General features: G+C 40.8%; 1 protein-coding gene and 4 non-coding genes across 9 annotated transcripts; 4 read left to right on the top strand and 1 right to left on the bottom strand.

The window, feature by feature from the left end:
• Positions 1 to 3,972: 3,972 nt before the first annotated feature.
• Trnae-uuc lies at positions 3,973 to 4,044 on the bottom strand. The gene has a single exon. It is a non-coding gene; the product is annotated as a tRNA-Glu (tRNA).
• Positions 4,045 to 4,411: 367 nt separating this feature from the next.
• Trnal-caa lies at positions 4,412 to 4,529 on the top strand. Its single transcript has 2 exons — positions 4,412 to 4,449; positions 4,485 to 4,529. It is a non-coding gene; the product is annotated as a tRNA-Leu (tRNA).
• A 656-nt stretch (positions 4,530 to 5,185) lies between these two features.
• Trnae-cuc lies at positions 5,186 to 5,257 on the top strand. The gene has a single exon. It is a non-coding gene; the product is annotated as a tRNA-Glu (tRNA).
• A 9,358-nt stretch (positions 5,258 to 14,615) lies between these two features.
• Positions 14,616 to 14,687, top strand: Trnae-cuc. Its single transcript has one exon. It is a non-coding gene; the product is annotated as a tRNA-Glu (tRNA).
• Positions 14,688 to 16,584: 1,897 nt separating this feature from the next.
• LOC107216667 (odorant receptor 13a-like) lies at positions 16,585 to 18,785 on the top strand. 5 transcript variants are annotated; one of them, XM_046732914.1, is made up of 7 exons: positions 16,585 to 16,835; positions 16,888 to 17,195; positions 17,310 to 17,454; positions 17,578 to 17,833; positions 17,923 to 18,027; positions 18,156 to 18,318; positions 18,568 to 18,785. In XM_046732914.1, the coding sequence occupies exons 1-7, from the start codon at positions 16,780 to 16,782 to the stop codon at positions 18,765 to 18,767; spliced, it is 1,233 nt and encodes a 410-aa protein (XP_046588870.1). In that variant the 5' UTR covers positions 16,585 to 16,779; the 3' UTR covers positions 18,768 to 18,785. The 5 variants fall into 5 exon arrangements, with proteins under 5 accessions (XP_046588870.1, XP_046588728.1, XP_046588781.1 ...); XM_046732772.1 differs by having other exon boundaries at positions 17,310 to 17,833; XM_046732825.1 differs by having other exon boundaries at positions 16,586 to 16,835; positions 16,894 to 17,195; positions 17,310 to 17,833.
• The last annotated feature ends 3,895 nt before the right edge of the window (positions 18,786 to 22,680 follow it).

Below are 22,680 nucleotides of genomic sequence, written 5' to 3'. Positions count from 1 at the left end.
AAACTGTACACCATGACTATCTGAAGGTAATATAACGGAAATCCAAGATAGTTGTATAAACCGCTGCGCAGTTGGAGTGTAAGGATTGATGCAGTGTAGCCAATTTGTGGAATAATCAAACTAACGTATGACGAAATCGTCGAATGAATTTTTCGATTTTAATCGCATAACTGAATCCGATGTTAATAAAACGATAATTAACGATCCCGCCAAATTTGCGCCTCGGTCTACACGTTTAATGGATATTATAATCCTACTCCGGATATCACATATCATACGCACTGTGTGTTATAGAGGACCATTAGACGAAGGCCTGATATCAGATCGTAAATAATCCGATCTTAAACGGTTCATTTTAATCGCGTGTCTCTCCATTCGAGGGAATACTAGAACCTGCACCACCTAATTATATAATACTATAAGGCTAACCGAGAGTTTCAAGTCGAGTTTCGATACTAGCTTAAGATATTAACGACACTGTTAATCCAACTTTATTACACAGACTCCTTCGGAATACGCTGCAGTCAATATTGCTACGACGTCTCGAAACGCGTGCAGAACACATACATAGATTTATCGAATCGTCATTGTAGAGCACTAAAATTTGTGCAACGAAGCGTGGATTCCTTTAGGTGAACTCATAAATTTTAGAAACGTGCACGAGAGATTGAAAAAGTAAAAAATGTGCAGCAATTAACAGTTAATTGTCAATGCGATACTTTCCGGTTATCGATTATTAAACTCTTTGTTTCAAATTTATTCATGCTCCTACAGTGAGAGAAATTTTTGTTCCGGTTACCGGTCAATCCTTGACTATTTTAATTTTTTACCACAACCGAAAAATATAGTTCTAGGTACAAATTGAAAATTAGTTTTCTAGCTGTTAGGTACCGGAAGATCTAGTATCCGTTACTGTTGTTTCTCATTACGATCACTGTTGCGATATCTTCTTGTCACTGTTGCAAAAATTTAATACTTGTGACTTGTTTAACTAAAAAAGTCGAGTAAACCTCAGAAAATGATTTTGCGTTGCAATAACCAAAAAAGGATCGACGATAGCGTAAAATGGTTAGGCGTACCTCGTTTTTCGTAATCCGAACAATATTCAGGTTTTTTAACGGTACCTGTTTTACTGAATTTTTCTAGTTACTGTAACAAATTAAATTTTTCTCAGTGTATACATCAAACCAAGAACATTCAGTGCGAGTGACCGTAATAAACAAGAATAAATAAAATTTTCTGTTCACAGGCTCGAAAATTCATTTTCATTTTATACCAAAAACCTTAACACTCGTATTCGGTTATGGTAAAAAATGAAAATAATGAAGGACACTATTCTCACCGCAACAAGAAATTTCTCTCGACGTAACGAACGGGGTTTCTTTCGCTTCTTATTTCCTTACGAGAAAAAGTCGCGGCAGTTATAAAGCGGTGAATGTTGATTACGTCCATTTTCCACGATCTTAAATGTCCGCTTAAGAGTTCCACAATTCCCATTCCGAACTTCCGCGGTATTTTCACGATCCGTGCAATTCTAGGCGGTCAGATGCCGCGGGTAAAGCCTCTTACTTTTTTTCACCCAGGGATACCTTTAGATTTATGGTTACACATGCTCATTATATTGTTCATTAATGTCTTCTCTACCCTGACGTTCGTCACCAGCTTTTATTTTTTGTCAGAAACTCTACACAGATGAACCTATGTAACACCATATCCCTCTTTTAACCGCCCCGCGGTTCAACCTCGGTCGTAATCCGTAATATAAGGCGATGAGATAATAGCGCTCGGCCTCTATTTCCAGAACGAGGTGCTGCAAGAATAAAATGAACCGGTTTGTTTTTTATTTTCTTCTTCTCGAATAAAAGTTGTCGCACCTCTTTCCCTATACTTTCTTAATCCTTCGCCTTAAGCCCCTCTAGATTCTCGATAAATACTGCCGAAATTCGAAACTTCGAAGCTCTTCAGCAGCAGGAGCAAAAATCCCATTATACGGTGGCAAAATTTTTACGTAGACGGTTAATCGTTGCCGGACATAAATTTTCGTTTATTGAACTCTCCGAAGTCCGGGGGGCAATCACCTGTCTAAAAAAAACTTCATACACGAGTTATATATATATATGTATAGGTATGTATATTATAAAAATAAGTTAAAGATGAGGGAAAAAGAAGAACCGTAAAACTGAAACTTTGGTTTCACAAGTTATGGTTGTGTTTTTAAACATTTTATTTCACGTCATTCGTAAAATGCAAAAGCCGCTATAATTTAGCCTTTATTAATTACACGCATCCTAAATCGAGGAGGCTGACTTTCGTGAATTACGACGCAACACGCGCTGAACGGGTAAACCAATAATAACCGAATTTTTCCCCACATGTACCGCTTGCTTTCTGTATATCATATTATACCTATCCTTCATTTTCGAATATTAAAATATGCTCGGCAAATTATTGCCATTTCACATCTATTCGAATATAATTATACTGTGTTTTTAAGTGATGTATATGGAAATTTTGAAATATTATACCTAACTTAAATACAAACTGTCAGCGAGCTGTGATTCTAATATCTCGCGAATGGGTATTTGGTACATAAACTTTCACGTCTGTATAAGTAACGCGCATTTTCTGTTAAGCCTATATACTCAAATACCACAAATAATCGTTTCTCGTGTTTAAGTAAAACAAACACGTTTCTGTTAAACCGGGATCACGTATTTAATTATTCAAGCAGCTTTTTACCGATATTCTTCAGCTCTCGACCTTCGGCTGCAATATCTGTCTTGAATCATACGAAAATGCAATAATAAATTTGCTTCTTTCACGTGATAAATTTTCTCAATTTATCTCATCGACGAAAAATTATGCACAAATTTCATCACCAACGTTGTTTGTATCGACCTAATTCAAGGGCTCTATGTATAATATATGTTAAGTGGGAAAATATGTCTAACGGTAAGCAAATATACGATGCAGGTAGATCAAGTATAATATTATAATCAGTTACTCGAGGAAAGAAAATCGTACTTTATATTACAACCCGACATATCGGGACAATCTCTTGAAACTTGAAAATCCACCGCGCATGCGCCGAGTAATTCGATCTCATTGGTCGGCGAAATCTTCCCGCAGCGATATTTTCGTCTGCGATACAGGCGGGCCAACCTACGCAAAATCTGTACGTTTGAATTTTCAAAGAGCGTATAAGCATTAATTTCCGACCGTTCTTTGAAGAATCAACTTTCCGAACCGATAACAAATGCTTCCCAAACCTTTCCGAGTCACTGCCTAATTTTTTTGACATTCTAACCTCGAAAATTCGCATCAACTACATCGCCGCCGGAAACAAAGTTTGACAGCTGAAAACTCGTGATGGCCAGCCTGCGCGAACAGCCGATAAAACTCGCGCATGCGCGGATGAAATTTAAACTTTACAAAGTTCCGAAGTCGTGTAAGTTCTTCATAAACTCCGGCAGAGATACGGAGAAATACGGTTTCTGAAATTACGCACCCATTATATCAGCTATATATGTTTCTCGTGTTTCTCGGCGCATTAAAGCCATATAAATGCCGAACAGTAGCTCGCCATAATATAATGACGGCGTCGCGCTGACGTAGAGCTTGCAGCTTGCTTATACCTATATGTAAGTGCTGTTGAACAAATCGGCGCGCAGAATTACACGCGTCTAGGAAGCTGCCATCTCCCATCTGTCTTTTCGACGATGGAGATTTACCATCGTTGCATTATACCTATACGTTATTGAAAAATTTCCGTGGATAGGTGCAAGCATCGTGCCGGAGTAGGTAGTAAAATTTACGGTAGCTCGAATGGTCGTAATTTCGAAAGAAAGTAAAGTCGCAGTAAACGTCTAAATCACATCTGCATGCCTAATATAGACATGCACGATGCGTATCGCTTGCGTGTAGGAAGGAGTTGGAAAAATCCGGAAAACGGATGGAAATAGAAAAAAAAATTTCCCGTACCGGGAATCGAACCCGAGCCTCCTGGGTGAAAGCCAGGTATCCTAGCCACTAGACCATACGGGATATGACATAGTTGGTTCAAATGCAATATATATCCAGCAATAATTCTAAAAATTATCGAACTACCGTTTTTTTATTTTTTTTTTAATTCTTATCTAATTTTCATCAAATTTTTATCGCAATAAAATAACATTTTTCTATATCCTCCGGAAATTGTTTAGAGACGATGAACGTGGTTGAAAATATTGCAAATTATGACAGCCATGTTAGTGTGATTCTTATTTTAAGCGATATGACGTTTACTCGGAAGCTTTATTTTAAGCTTGGTATCAGCGTTACGGATTACGTAACGACGTCTAGTTTAACAATCGCGAAATGAAATCACTGCGTGTTGGTTATTGTACAAAATTTATGAACAGAACGAACAAGTGTCAGGATGGCCGAGCGGTCTAAGGCGCCAGACTCAAGGTTCAACCTTCTCAGCAAGGCTGAGTGATCGAGGCTTCTGGTCCTCTCTGAGGGCGTGGGTTCGAATCCCACTTCTGACAAATTTTTTTTTTTCCTTTTTTTTATTCTTGAATTAACCCACGAAAATGTGCCGATCATCATTATTCCGCGAGTTTATTACTCAGCTACAAGTTCCGTGCCGTGTAATTGCTTGGTGAAAATTGTTGAGCGAAAAGAAAGAGGAAGATAAAGAGAGGCGGTAGAATTATAAGCTCGATAAGGGTGAATGTAAGCTCTTTGGGAATGTCGGTATGTACTCAAATGCCGACTTTCAACGTTCTTTTATAATTTTCGTTTAACCGCCCACTGAGAGGTCAGAGGAACGATTCAATTACCTTGTTACAAGCTATGTTCGTTATTATTCATGGCTACATTACTGTCGCTATAAACCTGGAGTCGACTGCATAATTCGAATCGCCGCGACTCGTTTGCGAATATTGGCAAAAATTATTCTCATTATCATCATGATTATTGTTGTTAATATACATTTACCAAAAAGAATCTCTGTATTCGCGTCACATTATTCCCATTCAGCTGAGAGTAAATTGGACTTCTTACTACCTTGAAGTTCAAGTATTATATAGGTATACGTTTGGTTGATATACCTGTATTTATACACGTTTAAAATTATACTCATTGTCAGGGCTTTCTTTGAGTTCAAAGTTGTTAATAAAACTACAAGTCATCGTTAATATAATCCGGTATGGTCTAGTGGCTAGGATACCTGGCTCTCACCCAGGAGGCTCGGGTTCGATTCCCGGTACCGGAATTTTTTTTTGTCGTTTTCTTTTACCCGAAAATGGGAAAGAGCCGATTCCCTTCTTTTTCCTTGCGTCTGATCTAAATTGTGAAACGAATCAATTAACAACCTTGCAATTCATCACTTGATACTCACAAAAACACTGATTTTGAAAACTTTCAAGGGAAGGAAATTCATTATAGATAAATCGTGTTCGGGGATTCAATTATTTTACCGCACATTTTATTTATTATAAATCGTATCGACAGAACAGTCTTCATGGAAATTTATAATCAAGTTTTCTTCCATTTCGAACGGTCCAAACCGAATGCTGGGAATTGGTAATCTACCTAATTTTTACTTACAATTAGTTCGTTGACTCTATTTTTCTCTGACCGGGGATTGTTATTACGATCTGTGCCTGATTATTGTTAACATTTCTGATTTATTACTGATTTCGCCTTAGGGTGATGGATTAATTAATTCTCGTTTACCGCACCTCAGAATTTTAAAGAAAAAGTCGTTACAACCTGCGCGACATTCGCTTATATTTAGAATATTTCTTATGTTTACAATTCTTAAGAAAATTGTAAGACACTTCAAACACAATCCGGTATGGTCTATAAATATACATTTATTTCCATTGTTTATGTACAATAATTATATCCATTTTGGACTCCGCAAATTGCCTAACAATGGAAAAAGATTCTGTGATACTACATACATACACATGTGTTAAATGAAAAGCTACTTTGCAAGATGTAATATTTAGGATATGGGTTGACGGATCTCAATAATAAGAGAAAAGGTCAACGACGACGTACACTCAGTTAGGCTCTAGCCGCGTGCCTGGTCAGGAGTACGTGACCGTCCCCGGCATACATCTGTATCTGTCAATAAACACGCTATGTAATATTTAACACGAAATCCCTGTGTCAGTTCGTTACAATTGGCGACGAAGCGTGTAGGAAAAAGGAAAAGTTCGCGATACAGTGGAACGTGCGAAAAAGAGAACAGTAAACGAGCGATGCGTTAACGTATAAGTTGATCGTGAGTGAAGAAAGCTCTAGTGAAAGCGGCGGCGAGGAGCTGGATTCGACTCAAATTTATAAACTCTCGAAATCGGAGTTAATCGCAGAGATCCAAAACCGAATAAGCATAATTGAGTCATTGGAGACGCTGTCGGTGGATGCGTTGCGTGAGCGATTAGTTACATTAGTAAAAAGGCAGCGTGAAGTCGATGACGAGAAGAGTGAGTTAGAGCTGTGTTTCATAGCGAATGACATCGGGGATAACAAAAGGACAGCCGTGCTACTAACGAAAATCAGCGCCGATATTTATACGTTGATGAGAGACTTGTGCGCGCGGACGAAGCCCAAAGACGAGACGTTCGCACAACTCGTCGAAATTGTGAGTAAACACTTGGTGCCCAAAGCCATCTGAAACGATGGAGCGGTGTAAGTTTCACCTGGCAAAACAAAGCGAGACAGAAACAGTAACGGATTTCGGGGCTAGATTAAGGGAACTAGCGCTGAATTGTAATTTCGCAGAATTACAAGTGGCGTTAAGAGATCAATTTTTGTGCGGATTGAAAGATCAAGAAACAAAGACAGAGTTATTCCGAGTATCTCAGCTGTCGTACGACGAACGCAACGAGCACGGAGAGAATAATCTCAGGAAATTCGTCAGCAGAGGGTACGCACGCGATGTTTTCGTTAAGGGGCACACCTAGTGTGACAGCCTAAAAAAAGGCAATTTTTGGGAATTAAAAAAAAAAAAACTAGTGAATCAATCGTTTTAAAATTTTGAGGGTATATTTATACATGTTTTGAGAATGCACGGTAAAATTTTTGGAATAATATATTAAATATTTTTGAAATGACACGCGATCTCCGGCGGCGTCAAAAAAAAAGGTCCTCCACTGCTGGAGTGATTGCAGCCTTCTCCGTTGATAAAACCTAAAAAAAAAAATTCTCGTTAAACGAAAACATATTGTCTGTACGATGACCCTCGGACGAACAAAAAAATCAAAAATTGACGAAATGGCGGCATGTTGAAAAAAAAAGTTAAATTTTACCCAAAATTTTGGTCGTTTTTGGCCTACCAAAATCCGATTTTTCATCAGATCAAAAAACTGGAGGGTCATCGTATGGAGAACTATATAGAGAAGATGCAAAAAAAAAATTTGATAGCGATCGGATCATTTGTCTCCGAGTAATCACTCCAGCAAATTCGAAAAATCCTGTTTCAAGAAAAACGCGTTTAAAGATAAAATGATCGTTTTCACTGTTATAAATGGATTAAAGTCATACTTACAGCTAATCTGCTATTCCAGGCCCATATAATTCACCTTCCTCTTCCTCAAGAAGTGCTTGTTGAGCTGGAGAAGCTTTTCTTCGAGATGATCGACCCTCTTTTCAACAAGCCCGTTGGCGATGATCAGCGATTCGTAGTCTCGTCTCGTCCTTAAGGGAGAAACAACCGCAGCGAAATCAACAAGGTCAACGTAAGAAAGGTGACTTCGCGAAGAAACGAGAGGATTCACGGGACGACGGCCAGAAGGAGAAATCACAATTATTGTCCTATTGCTGTAACAAGTCGAACCATTTGGCAAAAAATTGTCAACTTCGATTCAAAACGTGCAACTTCTGTCAGCAAAAGGGGTATGTCGAACCGGCATGCAGAAGGAAGGCAAGTACAGCATGTACACGAAGGAGAAGAGGAAACATCGAGCGGAAGCCAGGAAGATTTTCTATGGATAGAGACGGTTGGGAGTGAAAAAAAAAAATTTGTTTCATGTATCGAGCGACATTCGACGTACCGATCCGCAATTTTTTTTATTTTGTTATCAATGATAAAGTAAAAATATCGATGGAAGCGGATTCGGGATCGTACGCGACGGTGATTCACGAGGAGATCAAAGAATAGTTTTTTTCTAAAATTGCATTGAGTCCGCCTAGGTTAAATTTACGTACAGTATCAGAGATAAAACTTCCGGTTATGGGGCGCAGATAGAGTCGTCTGGTGGAAAACGAAAGATCTCCATCGACGTTGGCGATGTAGTAATGATCGACAACCACTAAGTGGAAGCGCCACATTGATCAAATTGTACCCAAGAAAGAGGGTCCTCGTCGATTTGAACGTCTTAAAGCTAAGAATATGTAACCTATCTTATTCAAAGGGGAGGAAAATGTAGTATCTAGGATATGGGTTGCTGGGTCTCGATAATAAGAGAAAAGGTTAACGACGACGTACACTCGGTTAGGCTCTAGCCGCGTGCCTGGTCAGGAGTAGGCCGTATACAGCTCGTGGTGTTCTCTCCGAGTTGGATCATGACCGCCCATTTCTTGATCACCGCGAGGATGGTGTTTCTCGGTTCTCGATGGATCGGTAACGCTCTTATCATTCTTTTAAGTTGCGTATGCGTCACGGAGTCTTGACTCATTGGGATAGAGGTTCCCCGTTATGTAGGTTATCGCTGGTATCACCGTTGTATTAAGCATGTCGATCTTCTGGGCCGGTGCAAGTGTCGATTGGAGAATCAGCGTTACCTTCTGCTCTATCAGCTCCTCTACTTTTTGTATGTTTTTAATCGTGTCTCTCTCCAGCTGCGTGATACCTAGGTATTTATCTCCTTCTCTTATCTCGGGGAGGAACGGTATATCCTCCTCAGTTTCGCTCTCCTGTTCTTGATTTTCGCTCGTGTATATACCACATTTCCTCACGTTCAGGCAGAGACCGATTTCTTTTGCCGCATTTTCCAGGGCGATTTTTATCAATTCAGCCGATTTTTTGTTAGGCGCGTGCGTTTTAAAGTCGTCCATATACGCGGCGATTTCCTGCCTCCCTCTAGCTGCTCTTGTTATCTCGTCGTTGTCTGTGACCGCTGTTATTATATGCGCCGACATGAGCATAAATAACAGGGGACTCATCGAGTCCCCCTGGTAAATGCCTCAGCTCGTGGTGTTTTTCCCGAGTTCGATCGTGACCGCCCATTTCTTGATCAACGCGAGGATGGTGTTTCTCGCTTCGCGATGGATCGGCAACACTCTTATCATTCTTTTAAGCTGGGTATGTGTTACGGAGTCGTACGCCTTCTTAAAATCATACCACGCTGAGTAGTTTTTTCTTCCAGCTTTTCTTGCCGACTGAGTGCACGATTTATCCCACAGTAGGCCCTGGGTCGTACCCCAAACTCCTTTTCGTGCCATCTGCTGTTTTGGCAACATCCACTCCGGCATGTTTTCCGCGATCATTTCGCCCAATACTGCAGTTAGTATTTTGTATTCAGTGTTGAGCACCGCAATCGGTCTATAGTTAGCCGGGTCACTAGGGTCTCCGTCCTTGTATATCAGGATCGTTCTTCCCCGTATATCCGCCTCTGTCATTCTTCCCTCTCCCCTGATCGTTCTTATTATCTTTTTTTTCAGATATTCCTGTGCTGCCGGGAGCAACTTGTATGCGGCCGTTGGAATTCCGTCCACCCCGCACGATTTCCACGGCGATGACTTTTTAATCGCACCTACGATTTTTTCTTCGATTTTTTTGGGGTCTAGTTGTTGCGTGTAATCATGCTCATCTGTGTGCGCCTGCATTCGGTGCAGCCACGCATTGAAATTCGGTGAAATCTCTTTTTCGCCGGGTGGTGCATAAGTGGTTTTAAAGTAGTTTTCCGTGGCCGTCACATCAGGGAAGAAAGGGCGCGCTTTGCTCCGAAAGATCGTCTCACTCGATGGTTTATTCCTAAACTCTCTCCTCAGTCCAAGTGCTTCAGCTCTTGCATGTTGCACCTCCTCCTTACGCTGAAGAGATTTCAGCCTCTCTTCACTAGCGCGTATAAACTGAGACGGCGTCATTTTTAAGCCCTTGATCTCCTGGGTTTGCCTTTTTAAATTTTTTGTGAAGCGCGTGTTATTTGTCCCGTGTTCGCGCAGCTGTTTCGTACGTTCGATTTTTCTCTGTAGGGTATCGATTTTCTTCCGGGTATACACACAGAACGGCTTCGTATCGGTGCGCTTATCAATCTCTTTCGCCAAGAGCCTGCAGGCCGTATATATAGCGTTCTTGCTATATGTATATCTCTTCTCCGGCCTCATACGAGAGTTCTCGATCTCTTCGTTCTTCTCTTGTAGCAGGGTATTTACTTGCTTCGACAGTTCCGGCCTTACATAATTCGCGATTCTCTTAATTCTCTGTTTACACTTCAATGCGCGCATACACATTGAGTTATATTTACCTCTCAGGGTTGATGGCAGTTTTACTCGCTGTTCGCCTTCTCGCTGTCGTGCTTCTGCGATGATATTTTCGCGTTCTTCTGCCTGCCTCTCGCGAATACATTGCCGGTCTTGAGGCTGTTCTTGGTGTTGGTGTTGTTGTTATTGTTTTGCTTCTGGGACTCCCCTTTCTTCTCCAACTACCGGTCGCGCTTGATTTTGCGGCTCTGCGCGTGCTCTCAGGCAATACACATCAGGGTACTCCCTCCTCAATTTTGTCACGATCGCTTTTGCCGTTCTTTGTGGGAAATCAGCCATAATATTTCTCACTTTTTCTGTCTCTGTTATCCCCTCCGCTTGTTGGAATCCGGTAAGAACACTCTGCATTTCGTTTTGGGTCCAAAGCGCGGCCGCTCTCGGTTGATCATTTCCTCGACCACGCGCCACCTTTCTAAGCTCGATAATTTTCATCTTCATTGCTGCTGCACTTCGCACTGTACCACAATCGACTCTTAATGTCTCTGCCAGCCCCCTGACACACGCTGCTAAAAGTGGTTGGCAAATTTCGACCACTAGTGGCGCTGGTAGTTGTCTGACAAGCTCGCGCGCGGCCAGCGAAGGCGGTGAGCGTGTCAGAAGACTACTAGCGCCACGTAGAGGAACTAAAAAACGGGGACAAAACGCGTACAATTTTTCAGTATACGAGCAGTGGTGAGTGTCAGGGAGCTGGTCTCTGCTATCCACTCATAGTCTTCCGTTTTCAGTTGTTGTCCATTTTCAGGAAGTGTGCGCTAGTGATGGCACAGCTGAACGTTAAATAAAGGCAGATCTGCTCAGTGGGTGTTGTCACGTGGTCGCTTCAAGTAGCTTGTGTACGACTCCCGATTGCGCGTACATTTGCCCTGTGCGCCGACACGGTTGAATCGCACCTCTCGAAAATTCTTTTTTTTTTTCATCGTTGTACCTGAGTTGAGTTAATTATTTTTATACCGCACGTCGACGATATTTTCAATCAATGATGTCAAAATCAATTGCTCAAAGCGGCCGGTTTCAAACTTCAAAAGTGGACTTCAAGCCACCCAGAAACCTTCCTTGATATTTGTCAAAACAGTCGAGAGATCGCGATGCATCTAAATCTTCATCAAAGTTCATCCTATCGGGCTTTCGGTCTCGTATGCAGACCAGATATCGATTTGTCCGCGTTCTTTCCGCAAAGTTCATCGAACTTGGGACAAAGTTACGAAACGACGAGTCATCCCGCAAAGAAATCTACGGTTTTGCGGACGCCTCTGAAAGCCAGTTAGGCGCAATGATCTAAGCGCGAACAGGGAAAACTTGGAAAAATGGGAAAACTCAGGGAATTTCTTACGGCAGGGAAAAGTCAGGGAATTTAAAAATTAAGACTGGAAGAAACAAACTCATTCTTATCCAAAGTTCTGTCGATCTTGAGAGAAAAAAGATAGCACTAAAAATTTAGTTTCGTCGCACCGCTTCATATACAACATTATAAGTACATTAGTTAAGACGAAACTTTCTCTCGCTTTTTTTTTTACGGAAAACCTCAGGCTATTGTTTGTAAATTGATAGTCAGACGGTAAGATAGTTACTAGGCAATATTAAAGGTATCGGTACGAATGTGGAATAGAAATTGTGATTAATCTGCGTCACATTTCTCGAAAGGTTACTGGAAAAATCCTACTTTCTGACTGGAATACCTGGAAAATTCAGGGAATTCCAGATTCCAAAAAACGTAGGAATTGCGCGTTTCGATACAGTGTGAGCGATAACAAAGATGGCGCCATTGAAGAAAGTAAAAATTCCAAGTCTCAAACTATGCGTTGCGACTCTTATCCTCTGGTCGATTTGTCGCGTGCCATCCATCACGGTGGAAAGAATTCGTTCGTAATCGCGTAACGGAAATCAAAGAGTCTGCTCGCGCTTCTTGGCATTGTACGTAACGTGTTCCAAAAACTCCGCCGATCTTGTCTCTTGCGGTTGATTCTCGGAGTAAATCTGGAATTTGGAGATAATTTGAACGCTTGGACCATTCTGGCTCTTCAAGTCGTCGGTCAATTAGCTATCCTCGTCTACCCGTCTAGAATAATTAGAACTAGAATTAGAATTAGAATTAGAATTTATTTACCTTGGGGCAAGTCCCCTAATGCAGCATGAAAAGTTAACGCAGTGAAACATTATACACTTAATAGAACAATAATAACGTGTCGATGTAATAAAATAAAATAAAGTATAAAACGTAAATGCGGAGAGTATTGATCAGGAAATAAGCATGCGTATATACGAAGCAGCGAAAGATGAAGAAAAATAATGAAATAGGAGTAACGTAAATAAATAAATAAATCAAAAGTAGAAGATAAGAAGAAAAAGGCCAATCGATAAAGTGCAACTAAGGCTAGATCATAGCATTGTAAGATTGGCGTTAATGCTCCAAGAAATAGGTGATCAGGCGACCTTGAACAGCCCTAGACTTTTCACTACAACTACTTGAGAAGGCAGCGAATTAAACTAATTATATTGAATAAAATTTTGTTATTGTTGTTAGATACAAGGACTATCTTTGTTCGGGAACTCTGGTGGCAGATAGCGAAATTACTTTACTGTAATTTTGTTACGAGTCTAATTTCAGATGTTTATTTTAACTCTATGGTAGTCACTAAAAAAAGGAAAAGAAAAAAAAACAAGAAGCTAGAGCTTCCCGTTCTTTTCGCCGATTCGTAGTACCTTGAATATCAAGTATTTTTTATTTTATTTATTTATTTATTTTACTTCTGGTATATATTCTATAGAGGTGCAAGAGCACCTGTGCATAGACACCAGAATTGGTATAATACGTACATATACAGTTTATACAGGTATTATTAGCTATGTAGTGTACAAAGTATAAAAGAAAGTTTACCTAATACTACTAATACATAATCATTACAGTTTACGACTTAATCACATAATTAAAGTAAAATAGTTCTGATCCACTTCACAATATTCTTTCTTAACCTCTTATTATGGCTAAGAACTTTCAGATCATTGGGAAGTAGATTGAAATACTTTATTGCAGCGTAAAACGCATTCTTAGTACTTATTGTTTTATTAATTTTTGGTAGAGTTAGCTGTCTAGACCGTGTATTTATCGTTCTGTCCAGATACATCGTTTTACATTCAGAATAATAATATGTTAAAGCCTGTACAATAAAAGATTGTTTAATTTTTAGTGGTATTAACAATTCATCAGCAATTTTCAGTTTACTTATCAATTTATTTTGAAGGTTGACTATAGGTTTTAGGGTATTATCATATGCACCACCCCAAGCAATAACTCCATAGTTTATTACACTTTCAAAAAGGCCATAATATATGATTTTCAGTATAGCTGGGTGTACCCAATTACTTAGTTTATAAAACAGAAAAGTAAAGTACTTGACTTTTTTAAATAACTCAGTGATATGATTGTGTGTAAGATTAAGGACTATAAATAAAGGATTGTTCTAACAAATTATATACAGACCATCATTACCATTACCAATAACAATTGTGCCTCAACCATTCATTTTTAATTAATTTTTGTTAGCGCGCTTGACCCGTTATTTTAGAATAAACATTTTTCCTTGCGTCTGATCTAAATTGTGAATCGAATCAATTAACAACCTTGCAATTCATCACTTGATACTCACAAAAACACTGATTTTGAAAACTTTCAAGGGAGGGAAATTCATTATAGATAAATCGTGTTCGGGGATTTAATTATTTTACCGCACATTTTATTTATTATAAATCGTATCGACAGAACAGTCTTCATGGAAATTTATAATCAAGTTTTCTTCCATTTCCAACGGTCCAAACCGAATGCTGAGAATTAGTAATCTACCTATTTTTTACTTACAATTAGTTCGTTAACTCTATTTTTCTCTGACCGTGGATTGTTATTACGATCTATGCCTGATTATTGTTAACATTTCTGATTTATTACTGATTTCGCCTTAGGGTGATGGATTAATTAATCCTCGCTTACCGTACGTCAGAATTTTAAAGAAAAAGTAGTTACAACCTACACGACATACTTCTATTTATACACATCCAAAATTACACTCACGACACGACGCGTATATTTAGAATATTCTTATATTCACAATTCTTAACAAAATTGTAAGACACGTTAAACACAATCCGGTATGGTCTAGTGGCTAGGATACCTGGCTCTCACCCAGGAGGCTCGGGTTCGATTCCCGGTACCGGAATTTTTTTTGGATTCTTTTTTCTGGACGTAATTTTCCGCCAAATAATTAAACCACCAGTAGGTACATAATGTTTTTCCGAAAAGATTATGCATCGCAGTAAACAAGAGAGGAAAATAAAATGAAGCATTACGTTTTATGCGTCGACGGTCGAGGACGTAAATTTTATGCCTCTCTTTGACGCAAAATTCTGCAGAGCTTATCGCGAATAAACGAAATGCAAATTAAGTCGATTTTACTACCTTCGTATAATGTAGCGTTTAACACAACGTATACATACATATATGCATAATACGGCTGCGGTTCGCGTCTCCTCTGAAATTTGCAGATAACCGAACGTTCCATATCATTATATATATATATATATATATATATATATATATATATATATATATATATATATATATATATATATAGATACATATAATGTACACAGTGTCCAATTAATGGTTATCAAGAAATTTTAGTGAGGGGTTTACAGAGACGCGTCTCCTCGACTCGCCGCTGCTTTCGCGTTGTGCCGAAACGTATTTGTGAACACGTTCTCGTGTTTGCATAATTCAGCGGAATGAAGAAAAAAATACCATAAAGATTTATCGCCTCACGAGCTGACCGCAGAATAATCTGAAACGTATTTCCTTGTCTCGTGACGAATCTTATATGCAGCATCAGTGCAGGCAGTGCAGCGTTTTTGAAGACGCGATGAAACTTTACAAGGAGAGAATAACAAAGCAGATTTTACTGAAAATTGCAGGAGAAGAGGGACACGTCAGGTTTTTTTGTAAAATATAGGTACATCGTAAAATGCAAAATTTACTCTATAATCACTCAAATCATTGAAAACCACTGTGCGCAGAGTAAAATCTGCTACATTTGTAGTAAAAAATATCGATGAGATGGGTATTTTTTTACCAAAAACCCTGATGTGTCCCTCCCTTCCTGAAGTTTTGAGTAAAATCTGCTCTTATTCCCAGAAAACTTGACTGGGAATCCCCGGCAGCGTTTCAGAGGTTTGCGTATTACATTTGCACCTTAACATTAATTTTGCGGTGAAAGATTTGTTCGGGCGATGATACCTATATGCACCATCACCTCATGTCTGCATGTACACTGGCAGCATGCAATTTATATCGCCCGCGGAAATCGACGTGGAGCGAGAAACAATGCGCTGGACAAGCCGCAGCAGTGGGCGTCGCTGCTTTGCAATTTGCATTATTTCCGCGGATTGCGTGCGCGGAACGAAATGAGAAGGATCGTCGATGAGGCAACAAGGGATGGGGAACCGGGAATTCAGCATCTGTTAAATCGTGTCATCGATAAATCGATTATATACACCTCGAGACGTAAACGTCACGGTCTGCCAGCGCCACGCGACTCTGTCGAATTGAGGACACTGGAATTTCATGGCGCAATTTTATAGCCGATATCAATCACGGAATCAAATTTCAAAGATTAATCACTTCAAACGTTATTTCGTATTGCATTGTTTCTTGCGCACGTTATTCGGACAAAGATATAAGTATTCCATCTAACGCTTTTGAATCCTGCAGAAACTAAATTAAAATGGCCGCCGTTGACCCGCTTCGAGTTTTATTTGTCGTTTAAAATCATCGCGAGGACTCGCCATTCGGCGAACGCTGTTTCGTAGTGAACAGAAGAATGGCAAGAACGGTTTCACCACAATTTCATCTGTCAACGAAACTCGAAAGGGCGAGAAATTAACTCGCGAAAACGAGACTCGCACATTGCCGTGTCCGATTCGCTCTTCGACGTGAATATTGATCGGTCGAATTCCTGCGAGAGGCGAATAGAGCCCGGCCTATATCCTTCGTAATTTTATGTAATTTAAAACACCTCCGCTGCGAAACCCTATTCACGTGTAAAATACCCGCATCGTATCGGACAGTCTTAAGGTAAGGACCATCAAAATTATAGACTCCGGACTGGAACGATCCGTGATAACACAGCGTGCGTGGTGGAATCGACTCTACATTATCACCGAGAACGGGCCGAGAGGTGGTAGTTTCTGATTGCATATCGTAGACACACACCGACTCCTTATTCCAGCGTCAGTCCTGCGGGAAGGAATCTCGGCATGCAGCAGCGATCGGATCATCATCCTCTTCTCAAAGGCTACGTGACCGTCCTGAGGTGAAATTTTTCGAATACTCACTCGCTGGATGACAATATCAGAAAGAATTAGGATCAGATTTTTTTTCAGGTCTCTTGGCCTGTGGACGATTCCTGCAAAGTCTTGGCCTGTACTGTCGTACCCTTATTTGTTGTACAAGATATTCGTCCTACTAATGATCAGTTTTCTTATCACCACTCTATACGCCGACGCGTATACTCGCAACGACGATCTTCTCGTCGTGACTGATGACGGTTGCATAATCGCCGGGTTATCAGTGATTCTGATCAAGCTACTCAGCTTTCAACTGAACCCCGACAAAGTGGAAAGAATGATAGATTTCGTCGATAAAAATATCAGAGCTCTCCACGAGGAGGGAAGTAAGTCTGTTTCGGAATTATCGCAAGCTGGATTGCTGTTGTGCGGAGACTTTTATCGACGGTACGGGAAAAGATCTGGTCGTTAAGACAGCTTTTTTATCCAATTTTTTCAAGACCCGGAGCACCTCAAAATCTGGAAGTATTACGTCCTGAGGGAAAGAGTGACGATATACAGTTTCGGGACGATAGGGATGTTTCTGGTGTTCGCGTTGATGTTTTTGACCACCACGGAACCGGGGGAATTGCCGATAAGATCGCGGTATCCTTTTGACGTTGGAAAGTCGCCGGTTCACGAGCTGATGTTTCTGTACCAAGGATGTGTGCTGACCGTATCAATGCTCTCGATTCTATCGATGGATAACATAGTGTTGACTTTTTGCAGCCAGATCTTTTGCCGTTTGGAAATATTGAAGAAAAATTTCGTCAAGTCTCTCGAAGACGAAAACCAGAAGGCAGCCAATAACGATGGAAAAACACCGCCAGTTGACTTCAGAGAAAATTTACTAAAGTGCATAAAACGTCATCAAGAGATCATCGAGTTTGTCCAGAGTTTGGACAATTTCTTCAGCCCCTTGATGCTGGCTCAATTAATGGCGAGCAACGTTCTGATATGTCTTACCGGATTTCAGGCGATTCTGGTAAGATCCTAAAATTATCGACACTATTCGGGAACAGCTAGCGTGGAAACGTGCGGAGCGATAATTGAACGCCCTTAAAAGCGCTTCAGGTCGTCGGACAAGCTTCCGGTTTCTTCAAGTTCACCATCTATCTGAGCGGGGCATTTTCCCAGCTGTTTTTTTGGTGCTGGTTCGGAAACGAAATGATGCATCAGGCAAGTGACCGTCGTGTTATTTTCTCCCCCTTTTTCTCCCCGTCGAAAATAAATTTTAGTTACTAATCACCGGTTGCGTACCCATGCACTCGGTTTTTGCGCGTAATTACATCATGCATTTCGCGCAGAGCACTTCTGTCGCGGAAGCTCTCTGGCTGAGCCCTTGGGAGCTTGAGAAATTGACGTCAATCAGCTCGCTGATAACAATTCCTCTGATGCGAGCGAAGAAGCCGTTAAAATTGACCGCCGGCAAGTTCTACGTGATGTCAATGGAGGTTTTTATATCGGTAGGTGAGTCACTGAAAAACTGATCAAGCATTTCGATCATTTCGTTCTTGTTCCACGGTTCTTTCTTGTTTTCTTACGTACATATTAACACAAGAGTGTGCAACCGTCCGGCTAAATAGTCGCGATCATTTCAAACCACGGAATTCATTCGCCTATTCGCTACACGTCGATAACTCGACCACGCATACTCAACTTGAGCTTTCACCGTTTATGTCCACTTTAATGCAGTTTATCAGGATGTTTTATCCGCAGGTTCTCAGTGGCTCTTATTCCTTCTTCACGCTGCTGAACAAGATGAACGAATCCGCAAACTAGATCGACGAAAGCTTGGTAGTTGGCGGGTGACGTGGAATTCGCAGTATATTCTTATAACCATTACACTAGCTAGCTCAACACTCCCTGTAGTTGTCGGTTCGCCATTAGACTTTGTAAAATTGAAGGAACCGCTGTAAATAAAACGATTCATCGATGCCGCCGTTGACTGAACGACAGATTTCACGGTATAGCTAAAAATCGGATGTTTGTACAATTTTTGACGGTTTGCATCCAAATGTCCACAAACACATTTTACTCGAAAGAATTCTCCTCGACGATCAACACCCGCTCTCATCGTGTCATAGAATTGCGAAAGACGCGTGATTCGAATCCTCTGCATCCACGATAGGCGTTATTTAAAGAGCGTAAAAAAATCCGTTAGAATTAATCCGCGGCGGTTGTAACGCAACATTTCTCAGCGGAAGCGACTTGACTAACTGCACAATCCATTGGTGACTGTTGCGGGGCGGATGAAGTTGGCGCGTATAACCGTCGTTGAAATCATCGTAAAGTTTACGCGTTTACTTGCACATGTGATTGCATAATGGATCTTTGTCGGTATCGCAGTGCGTTAAGCAAGTGACGTTTGTCAGTCGGAGTCTCGGAAGCCACTCTATGAGGCCGTTACGAGCTTTGAGCAGCAGGCTATCATCACGGTCCACTGCGTGAACGAGTCACTGGATGCTTAACTAGACACACGCCTTTCATTTACTTTCACGTAAAATCCGTAGGTACGTGGGTTTAGCAAAAGCAGCCGCGCCCCGACTCGGGACGCGTAAAATTCGAGGTGTAATATCTGCTTGTTGATAATTGGCCGGAATGATTATAAGCGGCGGAATGAGCGAGCGTGTCGAAAGTATGAAATCTGTTTAACTTGAGACTGGAAGCTCGCTCCCAAGTTTTTTCAACGCAAATATCTTGTTTGCCCGTCCGTACACCTTTCCAATACGAATGTGCAATGCGTTGGAATTATTGCCCCCTGACAATCGGTTGGCAGGTGTGTTCATCCAGGCGTTCATCGTACTCTCGAATCAGTGCAAACACATGAATAATACACTCGAGTTACCAAATGGCAGATATAAATCGTGTTGACGAATCATCCGTCCATCGTATGTGCGATTCCGTTAGTATAACACCGAGCGTTTCGAGATCGATTAATGCTGTACAGCAGTGTATAAAGCACGGAATGGATCGTGTGTATATTCCTACTCATCTCGTGTACAGCAGGTATAATTACACGTGTGTACAGCGCAGCAGCGAGATGAGAGTTCAAACATATTTCATGCCACGTTTTGGATGTAAAAGGAATAAAGAGAGGAGAAAAAAAAAAAACGACGACACCAAAAAATCCCCAGCTACCGATCCCGTCTGCTTTACGTAAGTTACGCAACGCAAAATCGACGCTCTGGCAAATAGAGAGTGGCAAAAAATTTCGCTCTTTTCCATCAGCGCTGCTACGTCACGAGGCCATCGAGACTACCGTAATCCTGATCCAGTGATCCGACCACTGTGGTTTTGGAAATGGTTCTCTCGAGACGAAATTCCTCGAATACGTCAACCGACGACGCGTATTCGCATCAGTCCTGCGAATGAAGATGGACTTTGCGCTCCCTGAGATCAGAGCCTCCCGAAGAGTTATTCACTCCTCTGCAGTGTTGGATTTATGCAGTGTCCTTATTTAGCTGCGCTGCAACGCTGCTTCCAGGACAGTGCAACACACGCGCAGGTGCTTTTAATGCCGGTAGACTCCGCGTCTTATTGTTAAACCAAAATTGGCTATTGAGGTATCCCAAGTCTGCATCGCTGGAGGCGATCTCGCACGATATCCTGCACCATCGTTCACGGGGTCGAAGGCTAAACGGGTCCTTCAGGGCTCCACGTTTTCACTTCTTGAGTGTATAATGTGAGACAAGTGAAAATGCATGCTAAATATCCCATGGCAGGAAAGCAGACGCTGAATTTACCGGAAAAATCGTTTTATTCTGGAGAGTTTTTCACGAGGAATGTATCTCAGGTGGATTTCTTCGATTTCGTTTCTTTTGTAATATTTTATGATAAACTAAAGACTAAGCGATATTTGTTTGTTTTTATCGGCCATTAAACACTTTAAGGGGGATTTTTTTTTTATTTAAATGAGAAAATTACGTTTCCTCAATTAAATCAAATCGGAGAGATCGACAAGGGATACCTTTCTCGTCGGTGTAATTGATCGGGCAAAAACTTCTGGAATTTGTTACGAACAACGAAACGTTTACGAGACGCGGGATAATCGAAAGTGATAACAAGCACGTGCAGTAAATACGCATAAGTAATTCTCACTCTTGACGGATTACGTGAAAACATTTAACCGGCAGAATTCAAGGATCACCGGGGCTCGATTCACTGAAGGATTATTCAATCAATCAACGAATATCTGACAAAAATAAAAAAAAAACGACGAAGAACAAAAAATAAATGTAATTAATGGAATCCGCAAGTGCAGCAGCGATGCAATGAATAAAACGGCCGTGATTTGTAAAACTTGATAATCGCCAATTAAAGTGTAAATTTACGGAGATGTCGGTAGTGAAGTTTGCCACTTGCGCGGTCTAATCGCCTGGCGTAATTTTCCTTTGATCTCGATGGGCTGCAGTGAATTTAGCAATTACCACGAACGCCACATAATTCGCAATCTAATCAAGCTCGGTAATACGTTACGATAATCTCATTCAAAAGTAGTTTCGAATTATCTCAAAACCACTATCGAATCTTCGAATTTTCGGTTTTCAGTTCTCAGCTCTATCATTTTACCAACAATGGTTTGTTCGTGAGGTTAAAGAGTTATTGAGCTCTGAATTCTCAGCGATCTTGCACCCTAAACGCGTTCACGGAATGGTCATAAATTACCTTGATCAAAAATACAGAAGATGTTATAATATTTGTTTATAGCGAAAGAATTTGTCATTAAGAAATCGGTAAACATTCGTCGGTCAAAACAAAATCAATCCACTTAACGATGTACGATGATATCCATAAATAATCTAAATTACCATAAGGATTAGTTTTATCACGACAAGACTAATCAAGATATTCTTACTTTATCGACATATATTGCTATGTTGAATTTATCCTCTGAAACGAATTCGCGATTCTCGGCGAATGCCGCATGTATTTATATGTATAAGATAAGAATCAGTCTGAATCACAGATGCATATCGGAGAAATTGAATATATATTTCTAATAACGAGCTTTAAATCGTTGTATGAAAATAACTTATACCCAACTGTGACGATGAATTGTTTATCGAGCAAGTGAACACATGACCGACGGTACAAAAACGTGAATTTATCAGCCAACCGAGAGGCTAATCATAGCGCCATTTCATTCAACGTCACAGATGTCTACAACCTTACAGTATCGACGGGTGCAGATGGGAGTGTAAATTCTAGGCCTACAACAGCAGTTATTCCATTTTTCACTTCTCTTAAGAAACAACGAAAAGTTTTTGGATCAGTCCACAATTCGTATATACAATATACATAACGGGAGAATTTCTTGAAACTTGGAAATCAACCGCGCATGCGCGAGTTTTATCTGCTGTTCGCGCAGGCTGGCCATCCCGAGTTTTCAGCCGTCAAACTTTGTTTCCGGCGGCGTTGTAGTTGATACGAATTTTCGAGGTTAGAATCTCAAATAATCGAGGCAATGACTCGGAAAGGTTTGGGAAGCATTTGTTATCGGGTCGGAAAGTCGATTCTTCAAAGAACGATCGGAATTCAATGCTTACGCTCTTTGAAAATTCAAACGTACACATTTTGCGTAGGTTGGCCCGCCTGCATCGCAGACAAAAATATCGCCGCGGGAAGATTTGGCCGACCAATGAGATCGAATTACTCGGCGCACGCGCGGTTGATTTTCAAGTGTCAAGATATTGTTCCGGTACAATGTCGTCCATAGCGCACCTCGCACGATGTCGCAGACCTCGGTCTTGGTGTTGGAAGGTGTCGGTGAACGTGGTTACGGAGAGCTGCTACCTGCAGGAGCGAGCGTTGACCCACAACGGGGTTTTG

Source organism: Neodiprion lecontei, chromosome 1 (assembly GCF_021901455.1).
Source record: "Neodiprion lecontei isolate iyNeoLeco1 chromosome 1, iyNeoLeco1.1, whole genome shotgun sequence".
Taxonomy (NCBI): Eukaryota; Metazoa; Arthropoda; class Insecta; order Hymenoptera; family Diprionidae; genus Neodiprion; species Neodiprion lecontei.
Note: the sequence above shows the minus strand (reverse complement) of the source record. Positions and strands in the feature narration are given on the sequence as shown.

Coding starts and splice junctions, on each gene's coding strand:
- LOC107216667 (XM_046732772.1), top strand. CDS start 16,780: ATGCAGCAGCGATCGGATCATCATCCTCTTCTCAAAGGCTACGTGACC. Junction 17,196..17,309: donor AGCTCTCCACGAGGAGGGAA/GTAAGTCTGTTT, acceptor AATTTTTTCAAG/ACCCGGAGCACCTCAAAATC. Junction 17,834..17,922: donor CCGGATTTCAGGCGATTCTG/GTAAGATCCTAA, acceptor AAAGCGCTTCAG/GTCGTCGGACAAGCTTCCGG.